Genomic DNA, 27,749 nt, shown 5'->3' with positions numbered 1-27,749 from the left:
ACGGCAACAACATAGTGCCATCCACATGTAGCGATGGCGAGCCCTAAGCAGGTCACGACAAGGGCACCCCACGACTAAGTCCATTCCAAATCTTCGCAAATCCGCGCGGTCGACACTCAGCTTCCAATTTCCGAGTGAACTTGGCCTCAAGCTTTCCATTTTGGTATGCAGGTATTTTCCGGACACTATATCACCCATGCTTTTTGTTTTGGTGTCCAGGTTTTTTCCAAACAATATATCACCCACACCAGAGACCCGGGAAGTGGCCCAGCTGACGCTGGGCCACCAAAAATGGAACTTCTGACCGAAATTTACCGTTTTGGGAGGGACTCCGGCCCCAAAAGTCATTGTGACCTGTGATATGTGCAACACAACCAAGGGGTTGTGTTGTGGGATGGTTGCCTTCATACATGTAGGTACAGTATACTGCCCATATAATGTATAACACAGTTCACAAGGGTTTCAGAACAGCTGTAAACCTTGTTTACAACTACTTTGGAGTAGCTGTAATTGTGATTTATAGCAGTTTTGAAATAGCTGTAAACCTATGGCACAGACTCTGGCGAAAAAAATTTGCAGTTGCATTTCTACACTGCACAACTGTGCAATTCATAGGTGAAAGATATTGCAAGACAAAGTAGTGTACTTGACCTGTAAATTCATTGTTAATTAGCAAGGCAGCTTACAACAAAAAAGGATGTGACATGGTCACATCATGTATTGTTCTGAATCACCCAGATTATGTTGTGAATGGGTTCACAGCAATATCCCTCAAATTGAAATTATTGAGACTTTTAATAACAGTAATATCAGGAGTAATTTTACAGCACTTTCAGATATATTTTTGTGTCTTGCATGTAGTGTATTATTGCTCAACCCCTTATTCAACTGCTCGACTCTTTATTCAACTGTGGAAGCTCGAGTGATAGATTTCATGAAGGTTCGATCCCCTCGCCAATGGCGTTGTTATATGACACGCGGTCTTCAGCCGTCCTGGCTACTGACTCTGGGGATGCTAACCGAGCAGAGTCTGCAGCGTCCGCTGCATCGGGCGGCGATGGGGTGCCGGACGGCGAGTTGAGACGGTGCTGGGAAGGTGGCGACGATTGCGATGGCTGCGCAGGACGGTTTGGTACAGTCTCGAGACGGCGGCTCCATTCCACGACTTTGGGATGGGCGCGCACCTATACCGCACGTCGGTTAATCATCAGGGAACACAGGGCAGCACGAGCGACAATCGCCCGGCGTACCTTAGAGGGACTAAAGTTGACAACCTGCAGGCCTGCTAGGCTGGACGCCCTAGACAAAGCTACATACGTCTGACCTGAAGGAGTTGTGAGCATGCTTCTCCAGCCTCACTATGCACGCGCAAGCACTTGCCGGGGGCGAAGACATGGTTCAAGTCCACTTTGACCCGTGATAGTGTCTGACCTTGACTTTTGTGTATCGATAGCGCCCAAGCTAATATGAGAGGGACCTGTCGTCGGCCAGAACTCAGTACCAGCCCACAGCCACGCATACGCCACGATCGCACGACAGTCAGCGACAGACATCGTACCTGTGTACGATGCGCAAGTACCCTTCCGTCCTCGCCTTCCAACTGAAACTCCTCCCGCGCGACAATCATGCGCCGCTTGCCCGCTGGAGTGCTGAACTCGACGATCGGGTACATTTCTCCTTGGCAGTAATATTTACCGATGAGGCCAAATTTGTTGGGACTGGATGTAGCGCCCGCCGAGTCAAGCGCTTGGGGCGAAGGCATGCTAGGAGTGGTCGAGTTGACACGCGTGAAGCCAACGACGAGACCGAGAGATCCATTGACGAAGTTCTCGTCCACATTCTTCACCAGCATCACCTGGGCGCTGTACTTGAGCGATAGCTTTTGCAGCGCGGGTAGGTTATTGAGCATGGCGACCAGCGGCGCGCCTTGTAACAGGCCATGATCGTCGGAGATGTACTCGTGCGCTTGTCCTTTGAGGGTGGACAGACGCCGGAAATTGGCGCGCTCCACCTCGTCTCGTTTGGGCAGGAGTTCCGTTGGCGCGATGTTATCATCCGGCAGAGGGCGGGCGAGGGCACGAATATCTTCGCAGATGGCGTCGTCGACCATGCCGTTACGCAGCGAGTCCAACATGGTCACAAACTCTGCGTGGTCAAGTACGTTCAGCACGCGCAGGCGACGCGGGAGACAAACAAGTCACACACTGGGGTCGGTTTGGCGATACACCTGGGTCAGCTGAATGACGCGCGAGAAGGTTTCCTGCCAGGCTTTCGTCTCGAAGGCGAATACCGGGTCCATTCGCGCGCGACTGACGGGCGGTAGCTGAAAGCTCATCAACATGGCGCAGGATACGGCATGAGGCAGGCATTACCTGGAAGAAATCACCGGTGACGACGAGCTGAATGCCGCCAAACGGCATCCAGCCTGTCGCTGGCCGCATGCTCTTCCCAACCGCGCACAACCAGTCGAAAAGCAGCCCGGGTACCATGGAGACTGAGGTGTTGGATTAGGCCAACGGCGCTGGGGAGCGGTGGGGGAACGTACTTTCGTCAATGATCAGCACTTTGGCGGACGTCCAGCGTTCCACAGCCTGCGGCGCGGATCTTCTCACCTCCCCCGCGACATCGGGCTTACCCAGCTTGGCTTCAGAGAAGCCCGCCCACGAATGGATAGTTTGTCCTGAAAGTTCACAACGTAAGAACGACGTCTGCGCCCTCCGCACTTGGATAGCTTACCTCCTATGTTCGCCGCCGCGATGCCTGTGCTAGCAGTGACCGCCACTGCGCCGGGGTTGCCCGTGTGCTTGCGTCGCAGCGCGTCGATGATTGCGCGCAGCAGGAGAGACTTCCCAGTGCCTGATTCTGGTAAGCGATGTCGGGGCGAGGTCCAATGGAAGCGGCTCACCAGCTGAGCCTGTGTAGAACACGCTCTGTCGCTCACGCACGACGACGTCCAGCACGTATGCCTGTTCTGCATTGAGCAAGGCCTTGACGTAGGCGCCCGGGTTTGTAGGTTCCTCTACGCGCACTATGGGATGGAAGTGCTGATCGATCGCAGACGCACGCTTGGTTGGAGGCGCCGATGGGTGACCTATATGGTCTGCGGATCGCTTGCTGGGTGTCATGTCCACAGTGCAGGCGTGCTGAGAGGCAGAAGCAAAGCAGGACAGTTTGGTCCGGCCGCGGGCGCTTATCGGGGCTCGCGCATCGCTAGCTGATGACCGACGGGGGTACCATTCGGGTATCCTTAAAGTACATCAGGAATCTGCAATACCCGGGTGGGAAGGCACCCGCGGCCCCTCAGCTCCGAAAGGCACGTCTTCGAGATCGTATCGGGCGAAGAGATGGACCGCCAAAGAGAGCTTGCGGCCTGCACAGCGTATGCGGAGAGATGCGCTTGCATGTCATGCCAAATCCGACACTGTTGTCGTTTCCAGGAGTGGCTGAGTTCGGTTGCAGCGTGAATTTTCGGTAGGTCTGTAAGAAAGGACTCGCGTGGGCGTCGGATGCTGTGCAGAGAGGCGGGCCGGGATATCCCCGCTTTGACCCACGTGGAGGGGGAGCCCTTCCTTTTTCGACTTGGGCGGAGGGGAGCCCTGCCTTTTGCTGACGCTCTTCACACATCCCTTTATCATGAGCTCCAATCGCATCAGTAACTTGCCACCCGGGTCAGAAATACCCTCGACATCAAGTGCTGTACCCCAGTCGACACCTTGGGGCCAGCAGGAAGGACTAGAGGCTCCCGTCCCGAACGCATCGCCGATCACGGACGACAGTGCGCCGAAGTCAAGCAAACGCAGGTGGCAGCACATGAACATGGCGACGCCGGACGCTCCCCAGGCAGTGGCAATTGGCCGGACCCCGCAATCAGAGAAAGAACACGCAAAGTAGTGCGTACTTGTCATGCCTTGAAGATGAACAAACTAACACGTGTCAACAAGCGTCCGGCGCAAAGCCAAAGCAAGGCAAAAGGAGGAGGAGCACACACGGACATTGGCTAGGCTCGCTGAGGTAGAAGGGCAGCGGGATCTGTTCTTCCAGCAACTGGAGCAAGCGCGGGCGACGATACATGAGCTGAGTCGAGAGCGCGATGCAGCTGGTCCAGAGTTGCCCACGCTCACTCCAGTTCCTGCGGTTCAGCAGAATGCTGCGCCAGCGATGGACCAGCAGCCCGTTAGCATGGATATCGACGAGCCCTCGATGGATATCGACGAGCCCTCGCCCCAAGCCACCCAGGAACCGCCGCCGCAAGAACACGCCACCGAGGTGGAGGTCGATTCCTATGCGGATACGCCACATTCGTCCAGCGGTCGCTCGCCTGTGCGCCGCCCGCACGAAATCGGGACTCATATCGGGCGCGAGTTGCCCCCTCCGCTGATGGACCTGACATCCTATGACGGCCATCCCCCTGCGGTGCCGGACATTCAGTTTGCAAGCGGTCTCCGAGTGTGCGCGCCATACCTCACCGACGATAAGGATTGGGAGAAGAATGCATTGGCATTTGTGGGTCTCGCCTTCACCCTCTCGAAAGCTCGTTCTCCCGCTGATTCTCCTACCAGGAGGAAGACATGATGAGAAAGGCGGCCGACATCTATAAGATGTCCACCGATCGACCGGACATGGTATGGCATCGCGAGTTTTCCACGTACGAGGAGACCGCGAAAGTGGTAGATGAAGGAATGTCGCAAGGCGTAGTCGTCGTGATACACAACTACCCAGATAGCGTGGATGCCGCCTGTCGTGTTAACTCGTGGGAGGACGACCCGGCCCTGCAACTGCCCTACCTTGGTCAGGAGCCGGGACGCGGGGTCTTAGGCGCCAACCTGGTTGCCAAACGGCAGTTTCACGGTGAGTTATGCGCGTCCTCATGTTTGTCATGTGCAGAGCCGTCCCGCGTAGATGCCAGCAAGCGCCGTAGCCACGAAATGGACCCATACGTGACTGGATCTTTGGTCGACTTTAGGAGTTGGCTTGGCGACTCCGGCATAGTGCGCTGCCTACTGGATTTGACCGTCCCGATGGCCCAACGCGACTACATATCCGAGTAAGCGTCGTCAGTATGAGGAGCGCGCTCGATTTTGACATTTCGCAGTGTGCTCAGCGACGGCGCGCTGGAGTGCAACGCAAGGTCACACTCGTTCGACTACACCGCGCCGCACGCCCTCGTCGTCGATTTTCTTCGCATCCAGAACTGGTTCTTGCTGCATACGGGGCGGTTCGTGACGCTGGGCCACCACGATGCGGACGGGCTGGCCACATCTATCCAAATACGAGGTGGAGGACGCAAAATATGGATCGTCACCCGAGGCTACCAGCCTGTCCTCCAGAGTAAAACGTGGAGCCAGCACGAGGCGCAACGCGAGCACGAGAAGATGGTCGCTGAGTTCAAGCGACAGGTGCTGGACGCCGCCACGGATACGTGGGGCGAGACGGACGACCCTACCGTCCCGGCCGACCAGCGCAAGCCTCCCATCGACGCATGTGTGCTCGACGTGTCTGCGGGGATGATGGTGTATGTACAACTCCCTATGTTTTGCGAGACGCGCCTGACTTTGGACTTTTTGATTAGTTTTCAGCCTCCGGGAGTGGTCCACACCGTCATGACGCCTGTTCACACGGCGAGTGCGGGGGCGCACATCCTCGGTTTCGGGCACCTTCACCTGACCGAATTCGTGAGGTATTGCCAGGTTCATAACTCCGACATCGAGTCCACCAACCACGATCACGCCTGCTCTGTGCAGACGATGCTCATCTCCATGGCCGCCGCGCTGCCAGCTCGGTTGAGAAACGGCTACGGTAAGACTTCTGCGTCCGCTCGCAGCGAACGCATAGCTCACCAACCGCGCCTCAGTGGTGTACCGGAAACCCATGATCGCTTTGACGCTTATGCTTCTCGAACCGCAACTGTACATTCGGATGGACGACCGTATATTGCAGACGTGCGACGCCGAGGAGATCGCCCTTCGCAAACGGCTGGCGCGGCCGAACTGGGAGGAGGGAGGTTGCGATGTGGATAAACTGGCCAAAGCGGTGGTGAACAGGATCGCACTACAGCTGAGGCGACGCAAGGTTGGTGCCTCATTCCGCACGGTTGGACGCGAGTATTTGCTGGAAGGCGTGGAGAAGGGGCTTGACTGGCAGCATCCGGGCGATGTCGTCGACCTCCGTGGCTGCATAGACCACTTCAACGACACACACGTACGGGACTACGAGTCGTCGGATACGCCGCCCGCGCCGGCCCCCGCGCCGCGCGCAAAGAAAGCCGGGGGGAAGAAAACCACCAAGCGTCGTTGAGGGATTAGCTACATTTACACGATACATGCGTTACTTCTTGACTTTGCATTCCATGGCGTCCTGTATCAGGCTTCGGTTCACCCTCAGCACTGGCACAGGTGAGCCAGTTTTTACCCATGAGTCAGCATGGGCGGCGTTGCCCTAAGCGCGTTAGTTCCCCTCCGCTCTCAACGTCGAAGAGCCAGTGAGAGACCGTATGAAGATTGGTTCCTTGTGCTTCGGGCCAATTGGCTGCTGCTGCTTCCCAGTCTCGTCCCAGCACGCGACCATAACATGGTCGCGTGGGTCACGTGATCGTGTGTGCTACGAGCCTCGCGCCTGATCCTGTCTTTCACGCCGCCGGCGCAGACATTCCATCACCGCGACCACTCCAACCGCGCCCCTCTATGGTCCCCATGTCCTGCCACTCTTTTGCTTATCTTTGAGATGTCGCTACATCCGAGGGGGGGGGCGGTCGGAAGCAGACTCGCAAGTATGGATTAAGGCCCGAAATTTTCACTCGTCGTCGTCATTGACCCCCTTTTTCGTGCAGACGAGGCATGCTGATCGCAGGCTGTCAACTACAATCCATAACCCGGAGACTGGATGGCGACATCAGCGACGCCGTCGACGCGCGGTCTGTGTGGCTCGGCTCCTGCACCGTGGGGTGAACCAGCGCGACCTGCTATCTGACTTCGGGAATCAAGCCCCACACTCCAGCCCAGACCAACGCGACGGCCGCCACGGAAGCAAACGCTCTGCGTAGGCAAGGGTTTTCGAGGCGCCGCCGCTCCGCGTCTGAGCGTCGCCAGCACCCGCGACCACCCCAAGCGCTAGCGCGAGCTCGCCCACCATCGCCGTCGCCAATGATGCGGAACGTATAGGTGCGCGCGAGTCAACGGGGCGCAAGTACATTGACCCACCCGATCCCATCGCAGCTCCTGCCTTGTCCACGACCTGGTCCATGCCGAACTTCAACCTTCCTCTATGGAACGGCAGGTACGCAGAGGTACGCCCGCGCCTGTCTCGCATTTTGCATCCGCTGATACATGGCGCAGAAGCGCTTCCTTCCGCCCACCAACGGCAACCATGGTTTGGTCTACATGGCGGAGCGCTCAGACAACTCCCCCGGGACGCGGGCAACGGGCGAAGCGGATTCAAAACACCTTTCCCCCATACCCAGATCGAAGGCAGTGCACGACCAGACCGTTGGGCGCTACAGCCCACACGCATCGGTATGGCGGCGGCCCAGTGCGATCCATAACCATCAGTCAGTGCCAACGCCACTCTCAGCCGTATGACGGTGCTTCAGCGAGCGATCAGGTTCCGCGGCTTGAACAGTAGCGCCTGCACATGGTGGGTGGCCGGCGCCGCTTCCCCCTCTACCATGTTCACCCCAATTCCAACCCCAGCCTTTGCCTGCCCGCCCTTGCGAACTGCGGTGCGCGCGACTGTTCGCCACAATGCACACCTGGCGCACGGGGATGATGTCTCCTGCGATGCGGATCTCGTACCTCCGCGCCTCCTGACGCCCTCCAACCAGTCCGGCGGGCACGAGAAGATGCGCTCGTCGGTCGCGCCGCGGCTGCCACCATCCAGTGGATGGAAGAGGGCATCTGGTGAGCGACGGGGTGAGGACTGCGCGCGCGGCTGTCAAGCTCTGCAGGTGCGCCACCACGCAATGTGGGTTGCGAGGGCGATGGTGTCACTCGATGGCGCACCATGTCATTGTGTAGTGGACGCCTGCGTAATTGATGTAGGAAGTGCATTGGAGGTTCGAGCCTTATAGTCACAATTTAATGAGCTGTTTTCTGAGCTGAGCGATCAATGAGATGACTGAGTGGTTGAGGCCAATGCCCTCACGACACCGACGTCCACTCATATTCGAAGAAGGAAGGGCTCCCCTGGCTCCCCAGGGGAGCCCTTCCGTATACGGTCGCCCTTCCCACACTTGCCGCTCGCTCGACTGGCGGCAAGGCATGGCTCTGCCGTGACCTGCGTGTTGCTCGTACCATACAACCTTCAATACACCCCGACAGAAACACAAATCAATATATACGCTACGCATGGTTACTTTCTGACTGCCTACATGTCCGAACTTACACCACTCCCAATGTACCCCCATCGTCGACCGCCGTCCGTGCGGACAACCTGCCCAAGTGCTCTTGCACGCGCGAGCACTCCTTCTCCACCACCGCCAGGGACCAATCGGCCACCGTCCGGGCGGCCACAGAGTTCTCAGGGGTGTTATAGTGCGAATGGGTGGTTGGAAGCAGGACATCTTCATCATTCAGCGCCGCGCGCAGGCAGTCCACCAAGGTGCTTTGGGTGGTGGCATACGCATATGCCGGGGAGGAAGACGGAAGGGCTTGCGCGTTCGAGAGCTGCTGCAGCGTGTTCTTCATCAAATTGGCCTTGGTGCGATAGTTGCGCAGGGTACCGAGCTGGATACCGAAAAACTTTGCTATGTCGCCCTCCGTCACCGTGACTTCCCCCGACGGCAAGAAGACGGATGTTGACCGCTTGGAGTGGCGCTGAGTAGAGATGCCTAGTGCGTTACACACTTTGTCGACCGAGCGAAGGTCGAGCAAAGCTATGTATAGCGTACCGTACCTGGCTTTCGTCCACCGCTGGTGCCGCTCACGATCCGCGGTGAACCGCCCACCCAGGTAAACCTGCACTTGCTCTGAGATGGCAACACCGCTGTTGCCTGTCGACGAAGTCGCAGCAACGCCCGCATGAGGTGTTGCGTACTGAAAGGCCACGCTGCCGGCCATCGCCAAGGCTGACGACGGCGAGGCAGCCGCCGTGATCGTCGGTGCGGTTGCGCTCAGATGCGCATGGGAGTTGGATTCGCCTGGCGGCGACGGCGACCGTGCCTCCGTGATCGTAGGAGCGGTCTCCCTCGGATACGCATGAGCGTCAGATTCGCCTGACGGTGACGGCGAGGCGGTTGCCGGGATCATAGGTGTAGTCTCGCTCAGTTGCACAGGGGGATTAGGCTCGCCCGGCATGGACAGCGGCGATGGGTGGCCTGCAGAGTAGGTGCTCGCCCAACCAACGTCTGAGCGGTCTGAGTTTGTTGGGGGTGCAGATGCGTCCGCGGTGGCTTCCGGTGCTGGGAATAGCTCCATAGCCGAAGACCGGCGGCGTAGGATATCGCGGAGGCGGAGTTCGCGCAGCGAAGCGGGATCGGGCAGGCTACTGTCAGCAACAGGTGAGGCGCCGCAGTCCGACGGTGGAGAAGGCGAAATGGGAGGAAGCGCCATCAAGTCGGGCGTTGAAGACACTGCTGACGGCTGCTGGAGTTGTCGATAAGGGTAAGGCTGTCACAATGAGTAACGGAACGTACCTCCAGGTCAACGTGCACGATTTGGATTGGGAACACCATCGCGCGTGCCAGCGCAAGGTCAAGACGGGTGTGAGACAGTTCCAGCGGCTGGAGTGCCGATCCCACATGACGGTTCGAAATGTCGAACAAGGCGGCGAGAGTAGGTGTCGGTGGGCGATAGGGAGGCGATGTTGGAGTACCAGGTGTGTGGTTCGTCAGATTCATGACTATGAACTCCGTCAACGGCTGAAGTGAGGCTATCGCATCCCGTAGCGCAGAATCGCTCTCCGTAGCAACGACCAAAGCCATCCGCAGACTTGGCGCCGAAGCGTGCGGGCAAGGGATCTCGAACACCCGGGGGGCCAGAGGCGGATGAACGATGGTGATCATGAAGACGGTGGGCGCAGGAGCGACGAGGGCGGATGTAGTTTCTGCAAGATGTACACAACGTCAGTGGCGTATCGGGTGAGCTATGTACGCATTCGCACCAGAGTCATTGGCGCTCGATGGGTTCCTCCCCGTGTGACTTGCGTTAGTCAAGCGATGAGCTTGACGTTCCGCGTTGTCCGGGAAGAACTGGGGCGGCGCGGAGGCAGCAGAGGTCTCGCGAAAGCCACCAGCGGCCTCATCGACCGAGTCGTTGGCCGCCGGCACTGGCGACGACGAGCGGGACATGTCCGTGCTGGCCACCCAGCCCATCAGGTCCGAGTCGTACCCCTCCCATGATACAGCAGTAGGACCGAGCGTGATGGGTCCGCTGGCGGTGATACCGACCTGTTCGCCATGCGCAGGATCGACACTTGCCGCTGATGGCGAGCTTGTAGTAGACGTGTGCGTCGCAACGCTGGACGTAGCGGAGGGTGGAGGTTGGCTGGCCTCCTCGATTCCTGGGCTACTGCGAGTGGCACGAGTACCGCGAGTACCGCGAGTACCGCGAGTACCGCGAGTACCGCGAGTACCACGAGTACCGCGAGTACCGCCACCACCGCGAGTACCGCGAGTACTGCCACCACCGCGAGTACCGCGAGTACCGCCACCACCGCGAGTACCGCGAGTACCGCGACCTCCTCGGCTGCCGCCACCACGGCTGGCGCGATCTTCCTCCAGCCACTCGCGGGAGGCCTGACCATCGCTGCTGGGGACCTTCTCTCGACTGCTGCGTCGCAAAGGCACGGCAAGTGATCCCTCCTCTGAGGACATCTATCGACAAAGAGCGTCGATGACAAGGGAGTTAGGTGAATAGGGATAGCAGGGGGGAAGCAATGCAGAATGCCGTCAATTTGCGCCGCCAATGAACAAGATGTGGGGGGAAGAGGGGTGAACGGGGAGACCAATGGGGCTGCGGGGTCACAATTTTCGCGATTAGGAGCCGCTCGGGTGCAGACAAGGATCGTGGAAGAGCAGGGGTGTACGGCTGTAGCATCACCATCTTTGAAATGGAGGCTCCGGCTCCGAGGAGGCGATCGATCCAGTTCGGTGGCGTGCGCAATCGAATCGCCCTGTGCCGCGTTGCGTCAGATACTGGCAGAGTAAAGGACATAGGGGCATAGGTACCTGGCTTGCATCGCCAAATCGCCTGCCATTGCAACTGGACGGCTGGAAGTCAGCATGCCTCCCCGGTCAGGAGCGATCGCGACAAAGACCAATTGACAGCGAGACACAACGCCATTGCTCAGAGAGAAATATATGGTGGCGAGGCGATGGCGGCGGGCAGACAAGTCATGCGGCACATGGCAAACACGCGCAGCACTTCACCCAGAATAGAAGGTGTCCCCTGATACACGTGTACATTGTCAAGGGAGGCCTTCCTCTTCGGGACACGCTCTGGGAAAGCGCTGGTGCAGAGGACACGGCCCGCGAGAAGGTGGGGGTTGAAGGCAAACAGCACATAAGAATAAGATTAGAACACGTTATAGAATGCGTCGACTGCCAAGAGTTGGCTATGCAGAATATTGTGGAATACCAGCGCTTGCGAGCGACCCCCAGCACCCTTCATAGTCTTCCAATCGTCCACGACGACTCGCAGGAGATCATCCGTCAGGGTAATATCCATGCGCGTAAAACAGGAATGGAAGTTGATGGGCTTTTCTTGCTGTTCCTGCGCCCCGTTAGCTGCAGCTCAGCTAATCTGCCAGAGGGAAGGACTTACCGCCGCAGGAATGACGTGAACCTGAGAACGAAGACGGGCATCGTCAGATGAGCTTTCGACGGTGAGGCAGAATGGACAACGTACATTTAATCTCCAATCGGGACGCACGGGTCGAAACTTCGCACCATAACAAGCTTGCAGGAGCAGCGTGGCACGGAAGCATTCATCGGCATCGGCTGCAGGATGCTGGGCTGTCAGGTCCGGCGTGTCCTGCAACGACTGAGGGGTATGTCCGCGGCCACGCGCATAATGGCGAACAAGATCCACGATCATCGCAGCCACCTTGGGGAACAATGCCCGCTGGGAGGGTGGCAAGATTTCCAGCGGGTCGCCGTCAGTAGCTTCGTAAAGCTCAATGCGCCGGACGAAGTCCTCGACGTCGTGGACGTGCCGATCAGCCATGGCGACACAAAGCGAGGGGATGGAGAAGCCATGTTGCTTGGTGATCTTATAGACAAAGGGCGTCAACGGCTGGGCGACACGAAGGCGCGAAAGCTCAAACCTGAAGTAAATAGCCACGGTCCCCGAAGACGATGTTGAAGCCGTCTCGCAAAGCCCTAAAGGCTGGATGTTGCCACGGCTCCTTGTTGCAGAGGAGTAGCTTGCACCAAATGCGCTGGACTAGAGCAGCATGGGCAGCAGCAGTGCGATGAGTATTCCCGCCGGCCTCCGCCAGCTGTCCAGTGTGGGTGAGCGTGCGATTCCAGCCATTTAGCAAGAGACTACCCACGTTTTCGCCAAGCTCCTCGCACACAAGATGGTGAGGGTCATCCGCCTCCGCAGTCGTGTTCGGTGCCCATATAGGGGACGCGGGGGTGAGCGCACGCACTTTAGCCATACGTCGGAAGGCCGCGGGGGCGTAGCGGGCGAAGAAATCATCGCCCAGCCGCATCATCTCCTCGCCCAGCGCCAACGCCAGTCCCGTCCACAAACCGAAATAGGTGAGGGAGCCATGCAGCAAGCAGCCGAGGCCGATAAAAGTGCCGTGGAGACGATACTCGTCCAGGACCTCGGCGGTACATGCGCCACGTCCACCCGGAAGGACAAAAGCGACGCCGTCTGCACCTCCGCCGGTGTCTGGTCCGAGAGGCGTCCACATGCGGTGGTTAGATACGAGGTCCCCTGCGGCACGCATGAAGACCTCTCGCCACAGCCCAGCGCCGGTGCTGACCAGCCTGCCGTGGGTTGCGCTGCACGCATGGAATCGATCAGTGCATCGTTCAGAAGGGCAGATAGCGCGCTCACATCGTAACATAGGGCTCGACATCGGGACGGTCGATTTGCATGTGAGCGAACGGGTGGACAGGTGTTCCGATGGTGACATCGGCAGGTAAGCTCTGGCGCACATCTGGCGGATGTGGCTCCTTCTGCGCACGGAGGGACCATCGAACGAACTTCGTCAACGCCGCAGCCAAGCTCTCCAGGTTTGGGCCCCGTAGGCGAAGGACTCGTGCGTGATGTGTCTTCGGTACGTAGCTGGAGACACACACGAGCCACTGGTGCAAGGTCTCATCGCTGTAGAGCGCGACAGCTTCGGGGCCTGCTCTATCGGCTGGAGCGTCGTCGCTGTCGGATGACACCTCCAACGTAGACGGCGGAATTATCGAGACGGTTCCGCGTCGCTGGCGGTTGCGAGGCGGAGAGGGGCTCAGATCGTCCTGTAGGTGGGTTAGGGCACGCGAACGACGCAGCGAAACGTGTACGCACAGAAGAACGACGTGCATGATCGGTTCGCCGGCGTCTAGGGGAGGATGGCGGGGCCGACGGTGTGCCTAGAAGCTGAGGGAATATGATGAGCCTGTGCTCGCAAGGGTGCGGGCGTTGTATACCGGTGACAGTGCAGGAAATGGCTGCGGCCTGAGCGGACTGATTGTTGGGGAACGCGGCGGCGACGGAGGCGGCGACGACGGCAGAGGAGACGACGGCGGCGGAGGAGACGACGGCGGCGGAGGAGACGACGGCGGCGGCTCGCTGTATATTCCTGGACCCCGGCGTGGCGTCTGCGGAGGAGAAGACATTGATGAAGAAGTCTAATGAAGCACGTGTGAGCGCGTACAAGGCAACCATAGGGGATAAGACAAACCGCGACGGGGGCCTGGATGAGTGCTCCATGGCCTGCACGGGGGGCCCGTCTTCGACCCATGAGCGCACCAGGGCACGGTTGTGGACCTGTCGTGAAGCACATCTGGGCCGGGTTACCACCCAAAATTCCTGCGGGACCAAGGGGGGCTGAGGCAGTGACACGGCGGCTGGCATAGGCCAGACCGGCAAGCAGGCGCACGCCAAAGCAAGGGTGGGAGGGACCATGCTCGGCTAGACTCGGTCGAGCGTCGCTGGTACTCTGAAGCCTGCCGGACACGTGGTTGAGCCTAGGCGCTACGGGCCAGTCAGAAGCGGATGGGCGACGTCGCAGTTCCGCTTACCAAGATAAACGACGGGGTGTGTGAAGGACGAGCGCGAGCGCGGCAAGGGTGCGGCCAGCTTGAGTAGGCTGTCGAAAGTAAGTCGATGGGCGTCCTCCGGCTTGACGGGGGTCAACATAAATTTCCCGGTGTGCTTCTTGACCGTCAGGAACACGAAGGGATCCTCGGCGGGGGCGGCCGTCGTCGTGGCGGCGTTCAGCAGCGCCGGCACAGTGGGCTCTGGGAAATCGTCTCGGGGGGCATCGAGGTGCTGAATATTCGACATGCGAAATTGCGTGAACACCCATTGGAAGATACGGTTCTGCAAGTCTTGGCCGCTCAACGTCGTATCCACCGGCAGTGTTGTATGGAGTTGATGCTCCCCAAGGCGAGCCACGACAGCGTTTAGCTGCTCCTCGACAAAGCGAAGGTGGACGAGGCGGTAAGGATGCGCGGCCTTGGGGTGGGCGAAGTCCGGCTGCAGATAGACGTCAGGTACGCCACTTGGTTCGGCATCGGGGCTTACCGTGAGAGGCCAGATGACCAGATCGACTAGGGTCGACGCGCCCGAGGAAGACGAGGAACGAGCGTCTGCGGATGGGGGCGGGGGAATGGCTTCTGATGCGGCCGCGTTGAACGAGGTGGCCGACGAGTTTGCTCCCGTCGCCGACGCCGGGACGCGATGGGCGGTAGGCTGCGTAGGTGGTGGTACTGCAGCATCAACGACCGTTCCCGCAGGTGAGTGGCGTGGTCGACGAGAACGTGAGCTCCCAGAGCCTCGTACGTCTACCGTAACCGCTTGAGGAGGGTGAAGGGTGCGAGCTGCCGTCTGCAAGCGGGTGGCATTGACGGAGGACGCGGTGGTGTCTCCCGTGACCGCCTGGGCGGTGAGTGCGCTCGCTGGCCGTACAAAGTCTGGGAAAGCGCGAGTGGCCCCGGTAGTGGAAGTAATTGCCAGGGAGGAGCGTCCCGGAAGAGCAGGGGGTGGGAGGACTATGCCGACCGCTGGGGAACGTGAAACTTGCGGGGGAGGACGAGGGGAGTCACGGGAGGGCGTAGCATTGGCTGGCGGGGGCGCCGGCGCTGTTGGAGGCGGTCCGTGCGCACACAGAGGCTCTTTGCAGCCAGGACATGGGGTACTCCCTGTGAGCGGCATGTGGGCGAACTGTGGTGCGTCAACGATTGTTTCTCGCGACATGTAAAAGATACACGCACGTAGACCATGCCCCCGCAAAGTCCTGCAATACCAGCCTTACGAAAGATGGCGGAGACTTGCGAGAGGATTTCGTCCAGAGAGGATTCGTGCTCGAAGTATCGATGGTGACAAAGGGCACATTTGGCGTCCGCGTCGACGGCTACCTGCAACAAGTCGATAAGTGAAGACGTGACGTGGATGAAGACCATGAACGCGAACCGTGAGACCCGTGGCCGCTGTAAAGACAGCACACGCGCAGTGAATGCATTTGCCACGGGGGAACAAGTCGAGGGACATCGCGAAGGAGGTGAAGGGGAGTGTGGAGGGAATGGGAGAAAGGCCTGAGGAGGCGAGAGATGGGCGGCAAGGGTAGCGCTTGAATGGGCGGGGGGCGGTTCGTTATCTTGAATTTATCTGATGCTTGGGCCGCAGGCCAAAGGGGTCCGCGAACCAAACCGGATGGTGAAATGGCGCCGGCGGGCTGGGTGGTTGACGACAATTGGAATTATCTGAAAAAGGAAATCCTGCTAACGTGAGATCCGGCGGAGATCGGTGGGAGATCTCGGGCGGATCGGAGTGAACTGTGCATGGCCCACAAACAAGGACGTATAGGTGGGGACAGGCCGATGGCGGGGGCATGGTGCAGCCGTATTGGAATTGGGTCGTGAGGCGTAGCTGCCTTGGTTCCACGCCTGACGCGCCGTTCGTCGTCCAACAATCATGAGCGACGCAGGCGATAAACGTCTACCTCCCGAGCTCGTCACATCTATCGTGCGGGAAGTACCTCCGGACGACCAGCAAACGCTTGGGTCGCTCTACGCCGTGCATCGTTTGCGACCAGACGTCGTGCCCATTTATCTGCATACGATCGAACTAGCCTGCTCGCTGTCTACGCCGTGGATAGACGAGCGCCGGGCGGGACTTCCGTACAAGAGCTACCTGGAGTTGATCAGCGACGAAGGGGTGGTGGACATTGCCGACGTACTCTTGCGCGAGCCCAAGCTGCGGAGACACGTCAGGAAACTGTTCCTCGGATGGCCGAACGATATCGCGAACGACGGGCAGGTGCCCAACGGGGGCGAACCATTGAGTGACAAGGGCCCGCAAGCCGGTTTACAAGAGCTGCTGGGCTTGTTGACGCGCTTGCGAGCCGTTGACTTCGTCGCCGAGGGCCCACGGAAAGACACCGCGCTGTCGTCGCTGGCTCCCGGACTCGTGCAGTTGGTGGCTACTCAATGGCAGGAGCTACGCTCCGTGGGGCTCACTGGGTGGAAGGTGTCCGCGGACGAGTGCAGGGCAATGCTGAGGGCAGTAGGGGAGGCTATGAAGCTGGAGGAGTTGTGCCTAACGGAGTGCATCTGCGATGGCGCGGTCCTCATTTGCCCGGACGATCTGGGCGCCAGCGAGCGACCGTATGCGCTGATAATGACTTACTGCGACTACGCGTCGCGGCTGGCAGAGCTCGTATGCGAGGCGCTGGGCCGGCCGAAGCGAATAGCATACCACCCGCCAGTGAGACGCGTGATTGGAGCGCCAAGATGGGCTTTCGAAGTGGGGAATATATCGGAGCTGGTGGAGGAGCTTGACGTGGAGGTTAATGTGGATCGCGTTGGTGCGTCGAGGGTCGCCCACCTGGAAAGGTCCCTGCTGACGCCACGAAGGAGAATGGGGCCTGGCGCCGCCGGACATAGATATCGTGCTCGACACAAAGCTGCGGAGGTTCCGCATCAATATCCTGCACACTGTGCCGGTCGGCGGGGTCGAAACGCACCTGTGGAAGTGGCTCTCCGCCCTCGCTAGCTATCTCTGCGCCCCCAGCGGATGCGCAGCTGCGATTACAGTGAGCGCGCGGGGTGTCTTCCCGGCCATGGCGACATGGTCCGCCTTCGCCTCACGTCGAGAAGGGGTCGTTCTCTGCTGGGAAGATCACGTAGCTGTCGGGGGGCACCCAACCGACACTGCGACGGCAAGAGTCAGCAAGTGGACCACCGACCCCACATGGCGTATACGCACCTTCGAGTTGTTGGGGTACGATACGGCGTCGGATAGGATTGCCACGGAGGGGCGAGTGCGCGCCCTCCGCCATCGCTTGCGGGGTCTCAGCGCAAGTCACTTGGACCTGCCGGCCTTGATCTGCCCTGATGGTGGCCGCGCGGACCATCTGGAGTTTCTGGGCGCATACGCCGCTGACGATGACAGCGATGCGAACTCGACCCATTCTGGCCAGGATGGAGCGAGGTCGCCGGTACGAACGGGTGAATCCGACGATTGCGCGCAGGCCTGGGAAGAAAAACATGTCCACCAGTTACCTTCGAAGGTACGGCAGCTAGTGGTGTCGCTCGATTGCTGGCGGACCATCTCGACTCGAGCTTGGACGTCGCTTGTGTTGCTCGCCTTGCAAATGGACGTGCCGGATGAACGGTGTCTGCCACTGCCGCCGCTACCTCAGCTGCAATTGTTGTCACTCCATTTGCCGGTAAAGCCGAGGAGATCGCTGGGAACGTACGCATGCCGTGTGTACCCGCACCTGAAAGGTCTGGCCATCGGAAGGGATGACCCTGCGCTGTCGACCTTGCATGTTATATGCGGGACGGCGGGCGGGCGAATGCGCTCCTTGGCGAAGAAGTTCGACGACCGCTGGGTGTACGCAGATTGGGCGGGCCTCCAGATGACTAATCTCCGCGTCGTTTTGTGGCGAGGAATAATGCTGGTGAGGAAGCCGAATGTCGGGTGGGGGTGCGACAAGGCCTTCGAGGTCAAGAATCGTCGCCTGAGAGACTGGCAGGAAGGAGGCGAGCGGGTGGCCGAGTACTCGTCATACGGTATCGCAGATGTGTGTGAGGTACTGGGCCTGTAGGGTTGGTCTGGAAATTTTACTATGTGAAGGCAAACAAGCAGTGGTGAGTAGAACAACAAGGAAGTAAAACATCAAACGCAGATGACCGCACAACGTACACGTGGTGTATCAATAAGGAAGGTCTCCCCCGCTTGACCACGTGCGGACAGCGGGGAGCCCTGCCATTTGGGATTCCCACGTGCGGCACAGGAATCACGGCTTGGGGAAAACCTAGAGAGCATGCGGAAGGCTTACTAAATTGTGGAGATTGGAGGAACACAAAAGGTAGGGGAGGGCACCAGTGAATGGCTCTGAACCACTTCTAGCTCCCTATGGTTATTGTGTACAAGTCAAACTTGAAGGAAACAAGGATTTTCTGTAAAGATCTACAACCATCCACATGGACCCACTTTGTCATGTGATCAATTACGTAGGTTGTGCCGGTTTGGACTCACAAACTTCAACATGCGGGCTCTGAGAACGGACGGCGACGCCCAAAGAAGGTACACGCCCTACACAGTCGTTGACAACTCCCAGCCGCCCCAGCCTCCCGATTCCCAGTCGTCCCAGCCAGCCGATTCCCAATCGCCCCAGCCTCCCGATCCCCAGACTCCCCCGCCTGCCGGCTCCCAGTCTCCCCAGCCCTCTCCCCATGCTCCTGTCTGCACAGGCGGTGTCCGAGGACGCGCAGCGGCAGCACATCCCGCGCAGACCGGGCGCATGAAATTAGTGCGGTGGTTCCAGCACAGGCGGACGCGGTAACCGTGCCGACGAAGTTGCCGTAGTGCGCGCTCATCTGCATATTGGGGGTGGTCGATGTGTTTGCGACAGCAGGCGGGCGCGAGGGTGAACTCTTGTAGCGGTGTGGAAAGTGGATGGACGCCGCGCATGCGAGCCGCCACTACGTCGGATAGATGAGGAGGAGGAGCGCAGCACGTGGAATGATATATGGCGAAGCGCGAGAGGTTGGGCAATAAGGGCGGCTCTGCTACAAGCGCGCGAAGGAATGCTGACCCGACCGGTGCTGGCGCTCCATGGGATTCCGGGTGCCACGTGCGACCGGCCTCCAGAGCGAGGGACGTGAGCAGGGGCAACGCGCGCACAAGGGCGAGCAACTCTTCCTCGTCGAGGACGAACTGGGACAGCGCCAGCAGGGTTAGGTCGGGCCATATCTGGGGAATCTCATGCCAATACTGCGGAAGGCTGGTAGGTTCGTCGTGGAGGGATGCGTACAGTTCTCGCAGCTGGGAGCACGAGCGCAGGGCGCCAACCATTGGCCACAGATAAGCCGGCATCCCGCGATACTTCCACGTAGTGAGGCGTGGCAAGTGAACGACCGGCATGATGTAGATGGTTGGGTCATCAAGGTCGACTTGACCATGGGGAACGTATATGGAGGTTGCGACGCATTCCAAGGTCGGTAAAGCTTTGAGCACGGCGGCCAGCTGGGTGAGGGTCTCCGTTGTGATGTTGAGCACAGTCAATCCACCGAACGGAGGTACGAAGAAGGGGTCGAAGGAGATAGATGGGCCGATCGACGCCACAGCAGCGTCCAGTACCTGGAGGTGAGGCGCATCAATAGCCCGAATGAAATCAAGGGCATGCTGACGATCGGCGCCTGCGCAACGGTAGTTATAGCTGGTCGGACAACTATCTCTACGTATGAGGAGGTGCGTGAGCTGCGGGGCATAGATTGCGGGAAACGGTGACTGGTGTAAGCCGTCCAAGCGGATTATGAGATGGGTGAGGCGATGGGAGAAATCGTTCGCCAGCCTGAGGGCGTGCGCGATGGCGAGAGTGGTCATCGGGGTAGACGAATGAGGGGAAGCTAGAACGGCGGCAACAAGTGGTAGTGTCTCTTGCATCTGCACCAGTTGGAGGATGGGACGAAGTGGTTGTTTGGGTTGACCTTTGTCGTCCAGGTCGATGACGAGGGGGACGGCCATGGACCGCTGGAAGTAGACCAGGTTTCGCCAGGTTGAACAGACGGCGCGGACGTTCCGCATGGTTTCGATAATCATGGGAACATTGACTTGGTCTTGATACGTGCGCGCCATCTGCTCCCAGCAGTATTGGGGAGAGGGCACCAGGCAACTGAAGATGCGGAGGAGAATCTCCATGGGGGCGCGATCGGCAGCAGAGACAGTCGTCATTGGGTCGAATGGCGTAAGGGCTACAGTCACCCCATCAGGTTTGGACGACGAGATGAGTGGCAGAATACATACCCTTGCAACCACGATGGCAGAAAGCAGAAAAGGTCAACTGCTGGGCGCGTGGGAACGACAGGTGATGGACGTGGGAGCGGCTAGTGGCACGCCAGATTGAACGCAATCACTGGATCACTGGCTCTCGGGTGCGCAGTGCACAGCCACATGCGCCCGCAAATTGAAGGAACGTCGTACATGGAATCGGCTGGGCGTACAGCCATGGATAATGTAATGGAATGACACATCGACATTCCTACTGGCCTCTGATCAATTGTCGCGTCGAGAGGGTGGCCGGTGGTGCTTCGGACAAGGACGTGAGGAAGCGTGCGAATGAACTTGTGACCTTGACTTGTGGGTGCAGGTGGCTGTGCATGGCAAACGCGAGTGATGCAGTGATCGGGATCCGAGGCGGTCGCGCCACGTGGCTACGTCGTCTCTGGCTAACTGTCTACAGTCTCTTCAGCACGGCTGGACTATGTCCACAGTTCGCGCGGTGCGACTCATGCATGGGGTAAGTCAATCTGACTGCACTCTAAAGCATGGCGACCTTGCGGCAAGGAATGCCGGTAGCCTTCACTGACCTCATCAAAGCGGAAGGGGAAACTGAAATGCGCGCGCGGGGCTGAGCAGATGGAAACGGATAAGCGCCGTTTGTTTGTGGTGCGCTGACGGACCTGCGCTGGGGTGGCCGCCGTCCACTTACCGAGTGCACGATTTCACCTCGCGCAGATAGAGATATGGAGTTGAGGTGCTGGCCCGGAACGTGTGGGTAGATCACCGAGCGAGAGGGCAGATCGCAACGCAGCCGGGTCTCACAGGCACGTCTTTAACATGGTCTCGTCCGCAGCGTCTGACAAGGATAGGGACTGGCTATAAGATGACTATCCGGACCTTCCCCGCTGGAACGAAGAACCGGCGATGGGTGCGGCGCGAAGGTCCCGTGGGTGAGGGGCAGGGATGGCTCAGGATGGAACGACATCTGGCTGGTTGCCCATGCGCGGAATACGGTGTAGACGAGAGCAGCGGCCCCGGGACGCACCAAACAATGCAATTGCGGGATCGGCAGAAAAGGGCAGACGATTGACGCGGGAGGAGCCACGGTGCGTTGGAAGAAAGGTTTTTCTTGCTGGCCAATCGGGCGCAACACGTGCTTGCGAGGGTGTCCGTCTATTTGACTTGGTCTGGGGGACCCGCCTAAATGCGCGTTGGGCTGGTTCTGCACCGCTGTCTCGACCGAAAATGCTCGTCCAGTCGGCGCCTGCATATAGCCTGCCTGGCCCTCCTCTGCCGCCTGCGATTTGGAGACGGATTTTTAGGTGGGTGCTTGGAATGCATGAGGGATTAGGAGGCGATGACATGACAGCGGAGACGACGCCTCTGATCTCCCATCCCCGATATTTCGTGGGATATGCTGAGGAGTTTGTGGAGTGGGGGGAGGCTCTACTGCAGGATTCTGGGTTCTGGACAACATTATGCTTGTGGGTGGGCAAGTGTCCATCGGCCGATAGTGCAGCCGAGGTCGAAGCAGTACTTCGGGCGTCTGGGGATGCACCGCTCGACATCACGGTTATCATAGCCCTGGAGCCACAGGAAGAACGTGCCCGAGCGGACGCAACGCGCGCGGTCTTTGATCTGCTGGCGAAAGAATCGCATCGGTGGACGTCGCTGGTAATCCGCGCGCCACGGTTTCCCTTGACGGACTGGCCTGCTATGACGGTTCGACAATTGCGGTACCTGGAACTGGACGGCTCCTTGGAGGTACGCCTATGCTCTCCTAGGGATGTGGTATAGTTGACGAATGGATTAATCAAATAAAGAGGTTGGGTGGCGAGACGATGGGGCGGGAACCTCTCGAAGCTGGCGCAAGGACAGGGTGGGATACATGGATGGCGGCGCTGCGAGAGGCTGACCAACTGCACTCGTCTGGATGCCTTCGGTTACGAGCGACGGACCGACATGCGCTGTCAGCAACGTTTGGCGAAACGTGGACGTGCTTCCAAGATGTGCGGGTGATCCAAGACGGGACCCCACCAACAGGTGAGGCTTGGACGAACATGTTCTCCACTGCCTCGCATCTGCGTCGGCTCGCGATCGTCTGTCCAAGAATACCGCGCGAGAAACTCAACGTGCAGACTGGCGGCATCACTCTGCAGGCGTGTCATCTACGGCAACTCACTCTGACATGCTCGACGGCGCAGATGCGCTGGATCCTGAAGGGCACCTCACTGCCGCGGCTGGATATCATGTACTTGGAGGCACGGGACCGCAATCAGGCTGACGACTGGGATCACCCACCGATGGAGCTCACCGCGGACGACGTTGCACGCATGGCTGGCGCCACGCCAGCGCTCAAGCACGCGGCCTTCGTGTTCCTACGCGCTCACCCTTTAACATGGTTGGCGTGGCTAGGCGGCCTGCGTCATCTAGAGGGAGTCGTCTTTCATGGTCTCTGCAATGGAGGCATGATCGGTGGTGCGAGACCTGCTGGGGATCATACCCAGTATATGGCATCTCCCCTGATCGTGGATGCGTTTGCGAACGGCCTATGTCCTGCGCTCCGCTACCTTCGCATAGGCCCTGGTGCCCTTCCGCCGACGGATGCTGGGAACTCGTCCCTGGTGCGCTTGGTTCAGGCGCGATGTAGATCGCGAAGCGGACAGCAGGCCGCAAACCTCAGCGTCGACATCACGTCCCCGCAGTGCGATGCTCACTCCCTAGGACATCTGGTGCATGTGGAGCGAGCGCTGGATGAATTCGGATGTACCTGGTTTTGGGAGCGGAGGCACCGCCGACAAGACCTGCCTTGGTACGTGGATGGGTTAGAGGACGCGCGGTTCGAGGGATACGACCCGGGTGTGGAGATAGACGAATTGGGGTATATTGCCCGGGCGGAGGAGCTGTCGAGACTAGGCGACGAGGGGCAAGTGAGATGGGGGCGTCTGACGGAAACCAGGCCAACGCTGCAATGTGCGACGTGCAGATTGGGAGATATTGGATGGGAGTACGATGGCAACGATCGCGATGAACCAGACGAGGCGGCGGGTATGGCGGTATGTGTTTGTTTCCATGTGAGGAAGTGTATAGCTAACGACCTATGACAGAACATGGCATGGCCGCATGGGGAGTACGAGAAGGCAGAAACAGAGAGCGTGGGAAGCAGCGAGTCGGTGGACAGCTTCCACAAGTGGTTCGGTGAGGGGAACTGATGGGGAGGAACGAGAGTTACCATAACAATTAACATCCTGCATGTCCGGTGCCTAACTTGCACGTGCGACGCTGGGCAACCGAGGGGCATTAAATTGGGTGAGATCATCGGCGTTGACGTCACAAACGGCGTTCGCCTGATTGGGAACAATAGAAGCTTGCTTTTGGCGATCCATGTTGGGAAGAGCAATGATGCAGGTGTGAAAACACGAGATGACGTGAGGGGAAGGCGGTCAACCCAACCGTAAATCTTATGTTCGCCAAGTTGGCTGCTGTGCACACCTACCGTGGCAGAGAAATTTACTCCACTAACCATACGACATAGACATGCTGTACACGCCCGCACGCGATTAGCACAAGGCCTACGACGGGGTTCGGGTTTGGTATGACGACGTCTGGAACAATTTCCAGACGGAGGTGTTGCTGCTAGGTCCATCACCGAGAGCGGGTGAGTGGTGGCACCACGAGCTAGTTCTGGGTTGGACGATGGCGGCCAGGAACGTTCGGTCTGACAGGGCGGCAAAAAATCATCTGAACATCGACATTGGTACCGTTACTGGGATGATATTATACCTACACGACTACTGATCCTTGCTTATATGAATTACGCGTGCTCATACAACTCGATGCCCCCGCTCTCGCAAACTGCCAACGCCGGCGTCAACATTGTCGCTAACCCCTGCGCCCGCGCCAACGACGTAGCGCAGACCTACATTGGTCCCATCATCCAAAAATCCGACGACAACGACTTAGGATATGATGCGTTCCGAGAAGCACCTCTCGCAGTCGAAGCGAAAGCGCACCCGCACTTGACGCATCAGCTCCTGTGCTCGTCCGCGGCAGCTGCATCGATTACCGACAGTGTCTACGACAGTATCATCTCGACTTATGGGGGCAGCGAAGGGGTTGAGACTGTACCTCGCGAGGAGCGGAATGGCAGGTATCCGGCAAACGGGAAGACCGCGTCCGCGCCCGCGGCCTCGACCCCTCTCGAGCACAGGCCCTGTCCCCTCGCCCATGACATCCACATCGATGTTGTCGTCCTCGGCGTGCTCGTCGCTGATGCTCGCATGGTGAGTGAAGGGGCTCAGATGATGCATACAGCGCGCATGCCTTCCCGTCACATCCGATGACTGCTCTGGCGCGGGCGCGCTCCGCGGGCAGCTGCCGCTCGCTCTGGCGTAATGACTGGCGCGAAAGGAATTAGCAAGGACTGCAGCGGGAGAGGGAGCGAGCGATGAAACAAAGGGTGGTAAACAAGGGAGGGTGGGTGATGATGAGGGGGATCAGAGAGAGAGGGGAACCCGAGGAAAGGGAAGCGGCGGGTCGACGCAGGGGGCGGTGGTGACAGTCGGACAGTTCCCCGGAAGGTCGATGGGGGAGGAGATGCGAGGAAGCAAATGGAGAAGAGGGAGACTCGGGGAACAGATGGAGAAGGGGGAAGAGAATGGGGAAGCGAGTTTGCATACAAACGAGGGGAATGAAGAGGGGTAAAAGGGAAATACACTCAGCGGAAAACATTGAGAAATGGGAGGGGACTTTGTCAGAGGGTGACGAAAATGTCGCGACGCGCTCGCATGGCCCTCCCATGTGCATGGTTACTCTGGCGCCCCCCGCGTTGCGCATGAGCTACTTCGCGCGCTTCGGAGAAAGGGGCTGCAGATGCTTGGATGAGAAGTGGGGAGACGAGAAGAATGAAAAACTCACAGCGGGTGCTCGCCGTTGGCTGCGCAAGACTACTGAGATCGGAATGGGACCGTCCTGATGCGCATCGACGCTGACGCGCTTGGCACGACGTCTTCGCGCTGTGCAGCACAGGCTCTATTGCAGCAATAGTGCTGAGGGTGGGCTTCTGCTGGTCGCGAGTCAGTCAACGGACGGACAAAAACGCGGGGGACGTAACGATGCTAACGAGCTGCTAGGAAGCGGTGTTGAGCCCGGCGCCATCGCTTAGCGAGGCTCGCCTCCACATGGAACCCCATCGCAGAGCTGAAAGCGGCATAGAGAAGGGAGTTGAAGGGGCACTGAGGCGCGGTCAGCGGGGAGAGAGGAAGGCGGGAAAGAACATCGATCGCGTTGACGGGCTTGACGCGGCCGTATCAACAACGTCGCGTGGACCGGCGCTCGTACGACCCCGAACACCCTGCAGGACACGTGCAGGACGGACATGGAAGGGTTCCCCAGAAGCGCCGCAGGGGAGCCCTGCCGTTTAAGGTTTGGGGCGGCGTGTGATTAATGTCGCGCAATCGGGCCGCGGTGGAAGCGCGACGATAGGACGCGACAGCTTGGCGCGCAGCACTGGGGGTGGGATGGGTCGTACCCATTGGGCGCGACGGCGGTGCATTCAATAGTGCCGAATGTGCGTGGGTTGCGAAGGGCGAGCGGACAATGGTTGAATCAGAGTTGGCTGGAACGGGTTCACACGAGTGGCCATAAGAGGGATGTTCATGCCTTTCTAAGCGGGGCGGGGCAGGGGATCAAGAATAACGACGACGCTTCGCGTATGTGCGGCGTCCACGGTGGGGGCTAATAGGGGATATGGAAGCGGGGTGGGCAGCATTCTGGGCGGTGCGCCCGCGGGTGGGCGGAATAGATCGGAAGAAGTTTCAATGCCGTGTGTCGTGGCTATGCGGTGTAGAGGTGGCAGGCTGACCACCGGACGATGGAGGGCGGTCGGGTAGGCGCGCACGAGTTGACTCAAGTGAGTAATAGTCTGACCCGAACGATGCAAGAAATAGAAGGTGATCATGCAAGAACACGATGGTGGGTGGGCGCGCGGCGTCCAGGGCAGGGTGGTCCGCCGTAGAGTATTCAACGAGGGTGGCCAAGCTTGTATCGGTTGCGGGTGGTTGATGGCCACCAGGGGCGACAGGCTGATCAGCCGACAATAACATGCAACGCAGGCGCGCACAATCTGACCCAAAGGAGTGATAGGAAGACATGAACGGTGCAAGAATATGAGGAGGATCATGCAAGAACATGATGGTGGATGGACGCGCGGCGGCGGGGGGTCCGGCGTAGGGAATGCAACGAGGGTGGCGAAGCTACGAGGGCGACGAAGCTTGTATTGGTCCAGGGTGGTAGGTGGCCGGCGCGGGTGCCCAGGCGGTTCATAGCAGATATTGAACGCGATGACAGGAGACTTATGTTGTAATGGGGTCGATATATAAAGCATGGATGGCAGATGCGGTCGACATCTCCTCACCTCTGCGACAACATGGCTAAGCGCGCATCTTCCCTCCCTATCGAATGGCCGCACTGGGATGCGGCCGCGCCAGCGGCCCCTACGAGGACCACACTCAAAGCTTGGGCAACAAGCCTGCCCGCGCTTGAGGAACATGGTACGTGCTCCATTGGCGATGCGGACGGCGCCCGAGACGATGTCAATTTCCATGCAGATGGCGGCGGGCGTGGAGATGAGGACGACAGTATGGAGGTGGATGGCTCGGAGGCGGGGGAGCGCCCGATGGGAGCGGGGAACGTGTCGGAGGTGAAGATGGAGGGGAAGAAGACGAAGGAGGGGGCGCAGCGAGAGTCGAGTAGAGAGTCGGTGAGCAGCAGCGAGTCGGGAGAGAGCAGCAGCGAGTCGGGAGAGAGCAGCAGCGAGTCGGGGGAGAGCAGCAGCGAGTCGGGGGAGAGCAGCAGCGAGGTGGCGGAGGAGGCTGACAAGGAGGGGAGGAAGTCTAGTGCGGATGAAGACTCGGAGGAAGAGGGTAGTTCCACTGCCGATAGAGGGTCTAAGGGCAGTGCCGGTGTGGGCGATGATGGCGACGGTGGGGAAGAGGGGAGCGGCACGGCAGACGATGGTGAGGCGGACGAGTCGGGTGACGAGGAAGAAGGCCCTGGTGTGCCCGATCCCGCTACTCGCCCAAGCGGTCCACCGCGGGCGCGCCAATCCCTCGGTCTCTACGACGAAGCGGGGTACCGCTACTGCGGGAAGGTGATGAACTGGGATGAATGTCGTTATATGATCGCTGACGAAAGTTGGCAGTGCCTGCGCTACGGGATTCCCAAGGCGAACGGGCGCTTCAACGTAACCTGGTGCAGCTCCGAGTTCGGAAGAGGCACGATGTGCGACCGGTGAGTGAGAGCGGCGGCAAAGTGCGTGCATACTGACGTGCCACAGGTGCCGCTGTTCGACGTAGGAATGCG

The 27,749-nt window shown here is 59.2% G+C and overlaps 11 protein-coding genes across 11 annotated transcripts; 5 read left to right on the top strand and 6 right to left on the bottom strand.

Annotated features, from left to right (window-relative positions):
* Positions 1 to 1,309: 1,309 nt before the first annotated feature.
* SCHCODRAFT_02514430 (uncharacterized protein) lies at positions 1,310 to 2,110 on the bottom strand (the record flags this gene model as incomplete). The annotated part of the gene is made up of 1 exon (XM_050343314.1): positions 1,310 to 2,110. The coding sequence occupies one exon, from the start codon at positions 2,108 to 2,110 to the stop codon at positions 1,310 to 1,312; it is 801 nt and encodes a 266-aa protein (XP_050198139.1).
* An 87-nt stretch (positions 2,111 to 2,197) lies between these two features.
* SCHCODRAFT_02671571 (uncharacterized protein) lies at positions 2,198 to 2,489 on the bottom strand (the record flags this gene model as incomplete). Its single annotated transcript, XM_050346631.1, has 2 exons — positions 2,198 to 2,323; positions 2,373 to 2,489. The coding sequence occupies 2 exons, from the start codon at positions 2,487 to 2,489 to the stop codon at positions 2,198 to 2,200; spliced, it is 243 nt and encodes an 80-aa protein (XP_050198138.1).
* Positions 2,490 to 2,543: 54 nt separating this feature from the next.
* Positions 2,544 to 2,797, bottom strand: SCHCODRAFT_01070470 (uncharacterized protein; the record flags this gene model as incomplete). The annotated part of the gene is made up of 2 exons (XM_050340972.1): positions 2,544 to 2,680; positions 2,737 to 2,797. Coding segments are annotated over 2 exons (198 nt in total), but the record flags the coding sequence as incomplete, so codon positions are not given.
* Positions 2,798 to 3,633: 836 nt separating this feature from the next.
* Positions 3,634 to 6,294, top strand: SCHCODRAFT_02704936 (uncharacterized protein; the record flags this gene model as incomplete). The annotated part of the gene is made up of 7 exons (XM_003028239.1): positions 3,634 to 3,890; positions 3,942 to 4,503; positions 4,560 to 4,848; positions 4,885 to 5,044; positions 5,093 to 5,512; positions 5,570 to 5,796; positions 5,852 to 6,294. 7 exons carry the CDS (start codon positions 3,634 to 3,636, stop codon positions 6,292 to 6,294), a joined length of 2,358 nt encoding a protein of 785 aa, XP_003028285.1.
* A 2,078-nt stretch (positions 6,295 to 8,372) lies between these two features.
* On the bottom strand, positions 8,373 to 10,804 carry SCHCODRAFT_02704935 (uncharacterized protein; the record flags this gene model as incomplete). Its single annotated transcript, XM_003027956.2, has 3 exons — positions 8,373 to 9,575; positions 9,626 to 10,035; positions 10,093 to 10,804. 3 exons carry the CDS (start codon positions 10,802 to 10,804, stop codon positions 8,373 to 8,375), a joined length of 2,325 nt encoding a protein of 774 aa, XP_003028002.1.
* A 700-nt stretch (positions 10,805 to 11,504) lies between these two features.
* On the bottom strand, positions 11,505 to 15,559 carry SCHCODRAFT_02514019 (uncharacterized protein; the record flags this gene model as incomplete). The annotated part of the gene is made up of 12 exons (XM_050343307.1): positions 11,505 to 11,702; positions 11,754 to 11,774; positions 11,838 to 12,200; positions 12,256 to 12,429; positions 12,484 to 12,943; positions 12,999 to 13,411; positions 13,461 to 13,525; positions 13,583 to 13,783; positions 13,893 to 14,129; positions 14,177 to 14,633; positions 14,682 to 15,320; positions 15,371 to 15,559. The coding sequence occupies 12 exons, from the start codon at positions 15,557 to 15,559 to the stop codon at positions 11,505 to 11,507; spliced, it is 3,417 nt and encodes a 1,138-aa protein (XP_050198136.1).
* Positions 15,560 to 16,070: 511 nt separating this feature from the next.
* On the top strand, positions 16,071 to 18,207 carry SCHCODRAFT_01104110 (uncharacterized protein; the record flags this gene model as incomplete). Its single annotated transcript, XM_003028238.2, has 2 exons — positions 16,071 to 16,962; positions 17,012 to 18,207. The coding sequence occupies 2 exons, from the start codon at positions 16,071 to 16,073 to the stop codon at positions 18,205 to 18,207; spliced, it is 2,088 nt and encodes a 695-aa protein (XP_003028284.1).
* Positions 18,208 to 18,698: 491 nt separating this feature from the next.
* On the bottom strand, positions 18,699 to 20,339 carry SCHCODRAFT_02514537 (uncharacterized protein; the record flags this gene model as incomplete). The annotated part of the gene is made up of 1 exon (XM_003027954.2): positions 18,699 to 20,339. The coding sequence occupies one exon, from the start codon at positions 20,337 to 20,339 to the stop codon at positions 18,699 to 18,701; it is 1,641 nt and encodes a 546-aa protein (XP_003028000.1).
* A 1,293-nt stretch (positions 20,340 to 21,632) lies between these two features.
* On the top strand, positions 21,633 to 23,599 carry SCHCODRAFT_02513947 (uncharacterized protein; the record flags this gene model as incomplete). The annotated part of the gene is made up of 3 exons (XM_003028237.2): positions 21,633 to 22,151; positions 22,211 to 23,443; positions 23,495 to 23,599. 3 exons carry the CDS (start codon positions 21,633 to 21,635, stop codon positions 23,597 to 23,599), a joined length of 1,857 nt encoding a protein of 618 aa, XP_003028283.1.
* Positions 23,600 to 24,223: 624 nt separating this feature from the next.
* SCHCODRAFT_02713401 (uncharacterized protein) lies at positions 24,224 to 24,730 on the top strand (the record flags this gene model as incomplete). The annotated part of the gene is made up of 1 exon (XM_003028236.2): positions 24,224 to 24,730. The coding sequence occupies one exon, from the start codon at positions 24,224 to 24,226 to the stop codon at positions 24,728 to 24,730; it is 507 nt and encodes a 168-aa protein (XP_003028282.1).
* Positions 24,731 to 26,814: 2,084 nt separating this feature from the next.
* SCHCODRAFT_01174874 (uncharacterized protein) lies at positions 26,815 to 27,742 on the top strand (the record flags this gene model as incomplete). Its single annotated transcript, XM_003028235.2, has 2 exons — positions 26,815 to 27,677; positions 27,724 to 27,742. The coding sequence occupies 2 exons, from the start codon at positions 26,815 to 26,817 to the stop codon at positions 27,740 to 27,742; spliced, it is 882 nt and encodes a 293-aa protein (XP_003028281.1).
* Between the last annotated feature and the right edge of the window lie 7 nt (positions 27,743 to 27,749).

The sequence above is a fragment of the Schizophyllum commune genome (assembly GCF_000143185.2).
Source record: "Schizophyllum commune H4-8 unplaced genomic scaffold SCHCOscaffold_11, whole genome shotgun sequence".
Taxonomy (NCBI): Eukaryota; Fungi; Basidiomycota; class Agaricomycetes; order Agaricales; family Schizophyllaceae; genus Schizophyllum; species Schizophyllum commune.
The sequence above is the reverse complement of the archived record's forward strand: the minus strand, read 5'-3'. Positions and strand labels throughout refer to the sequence as shown.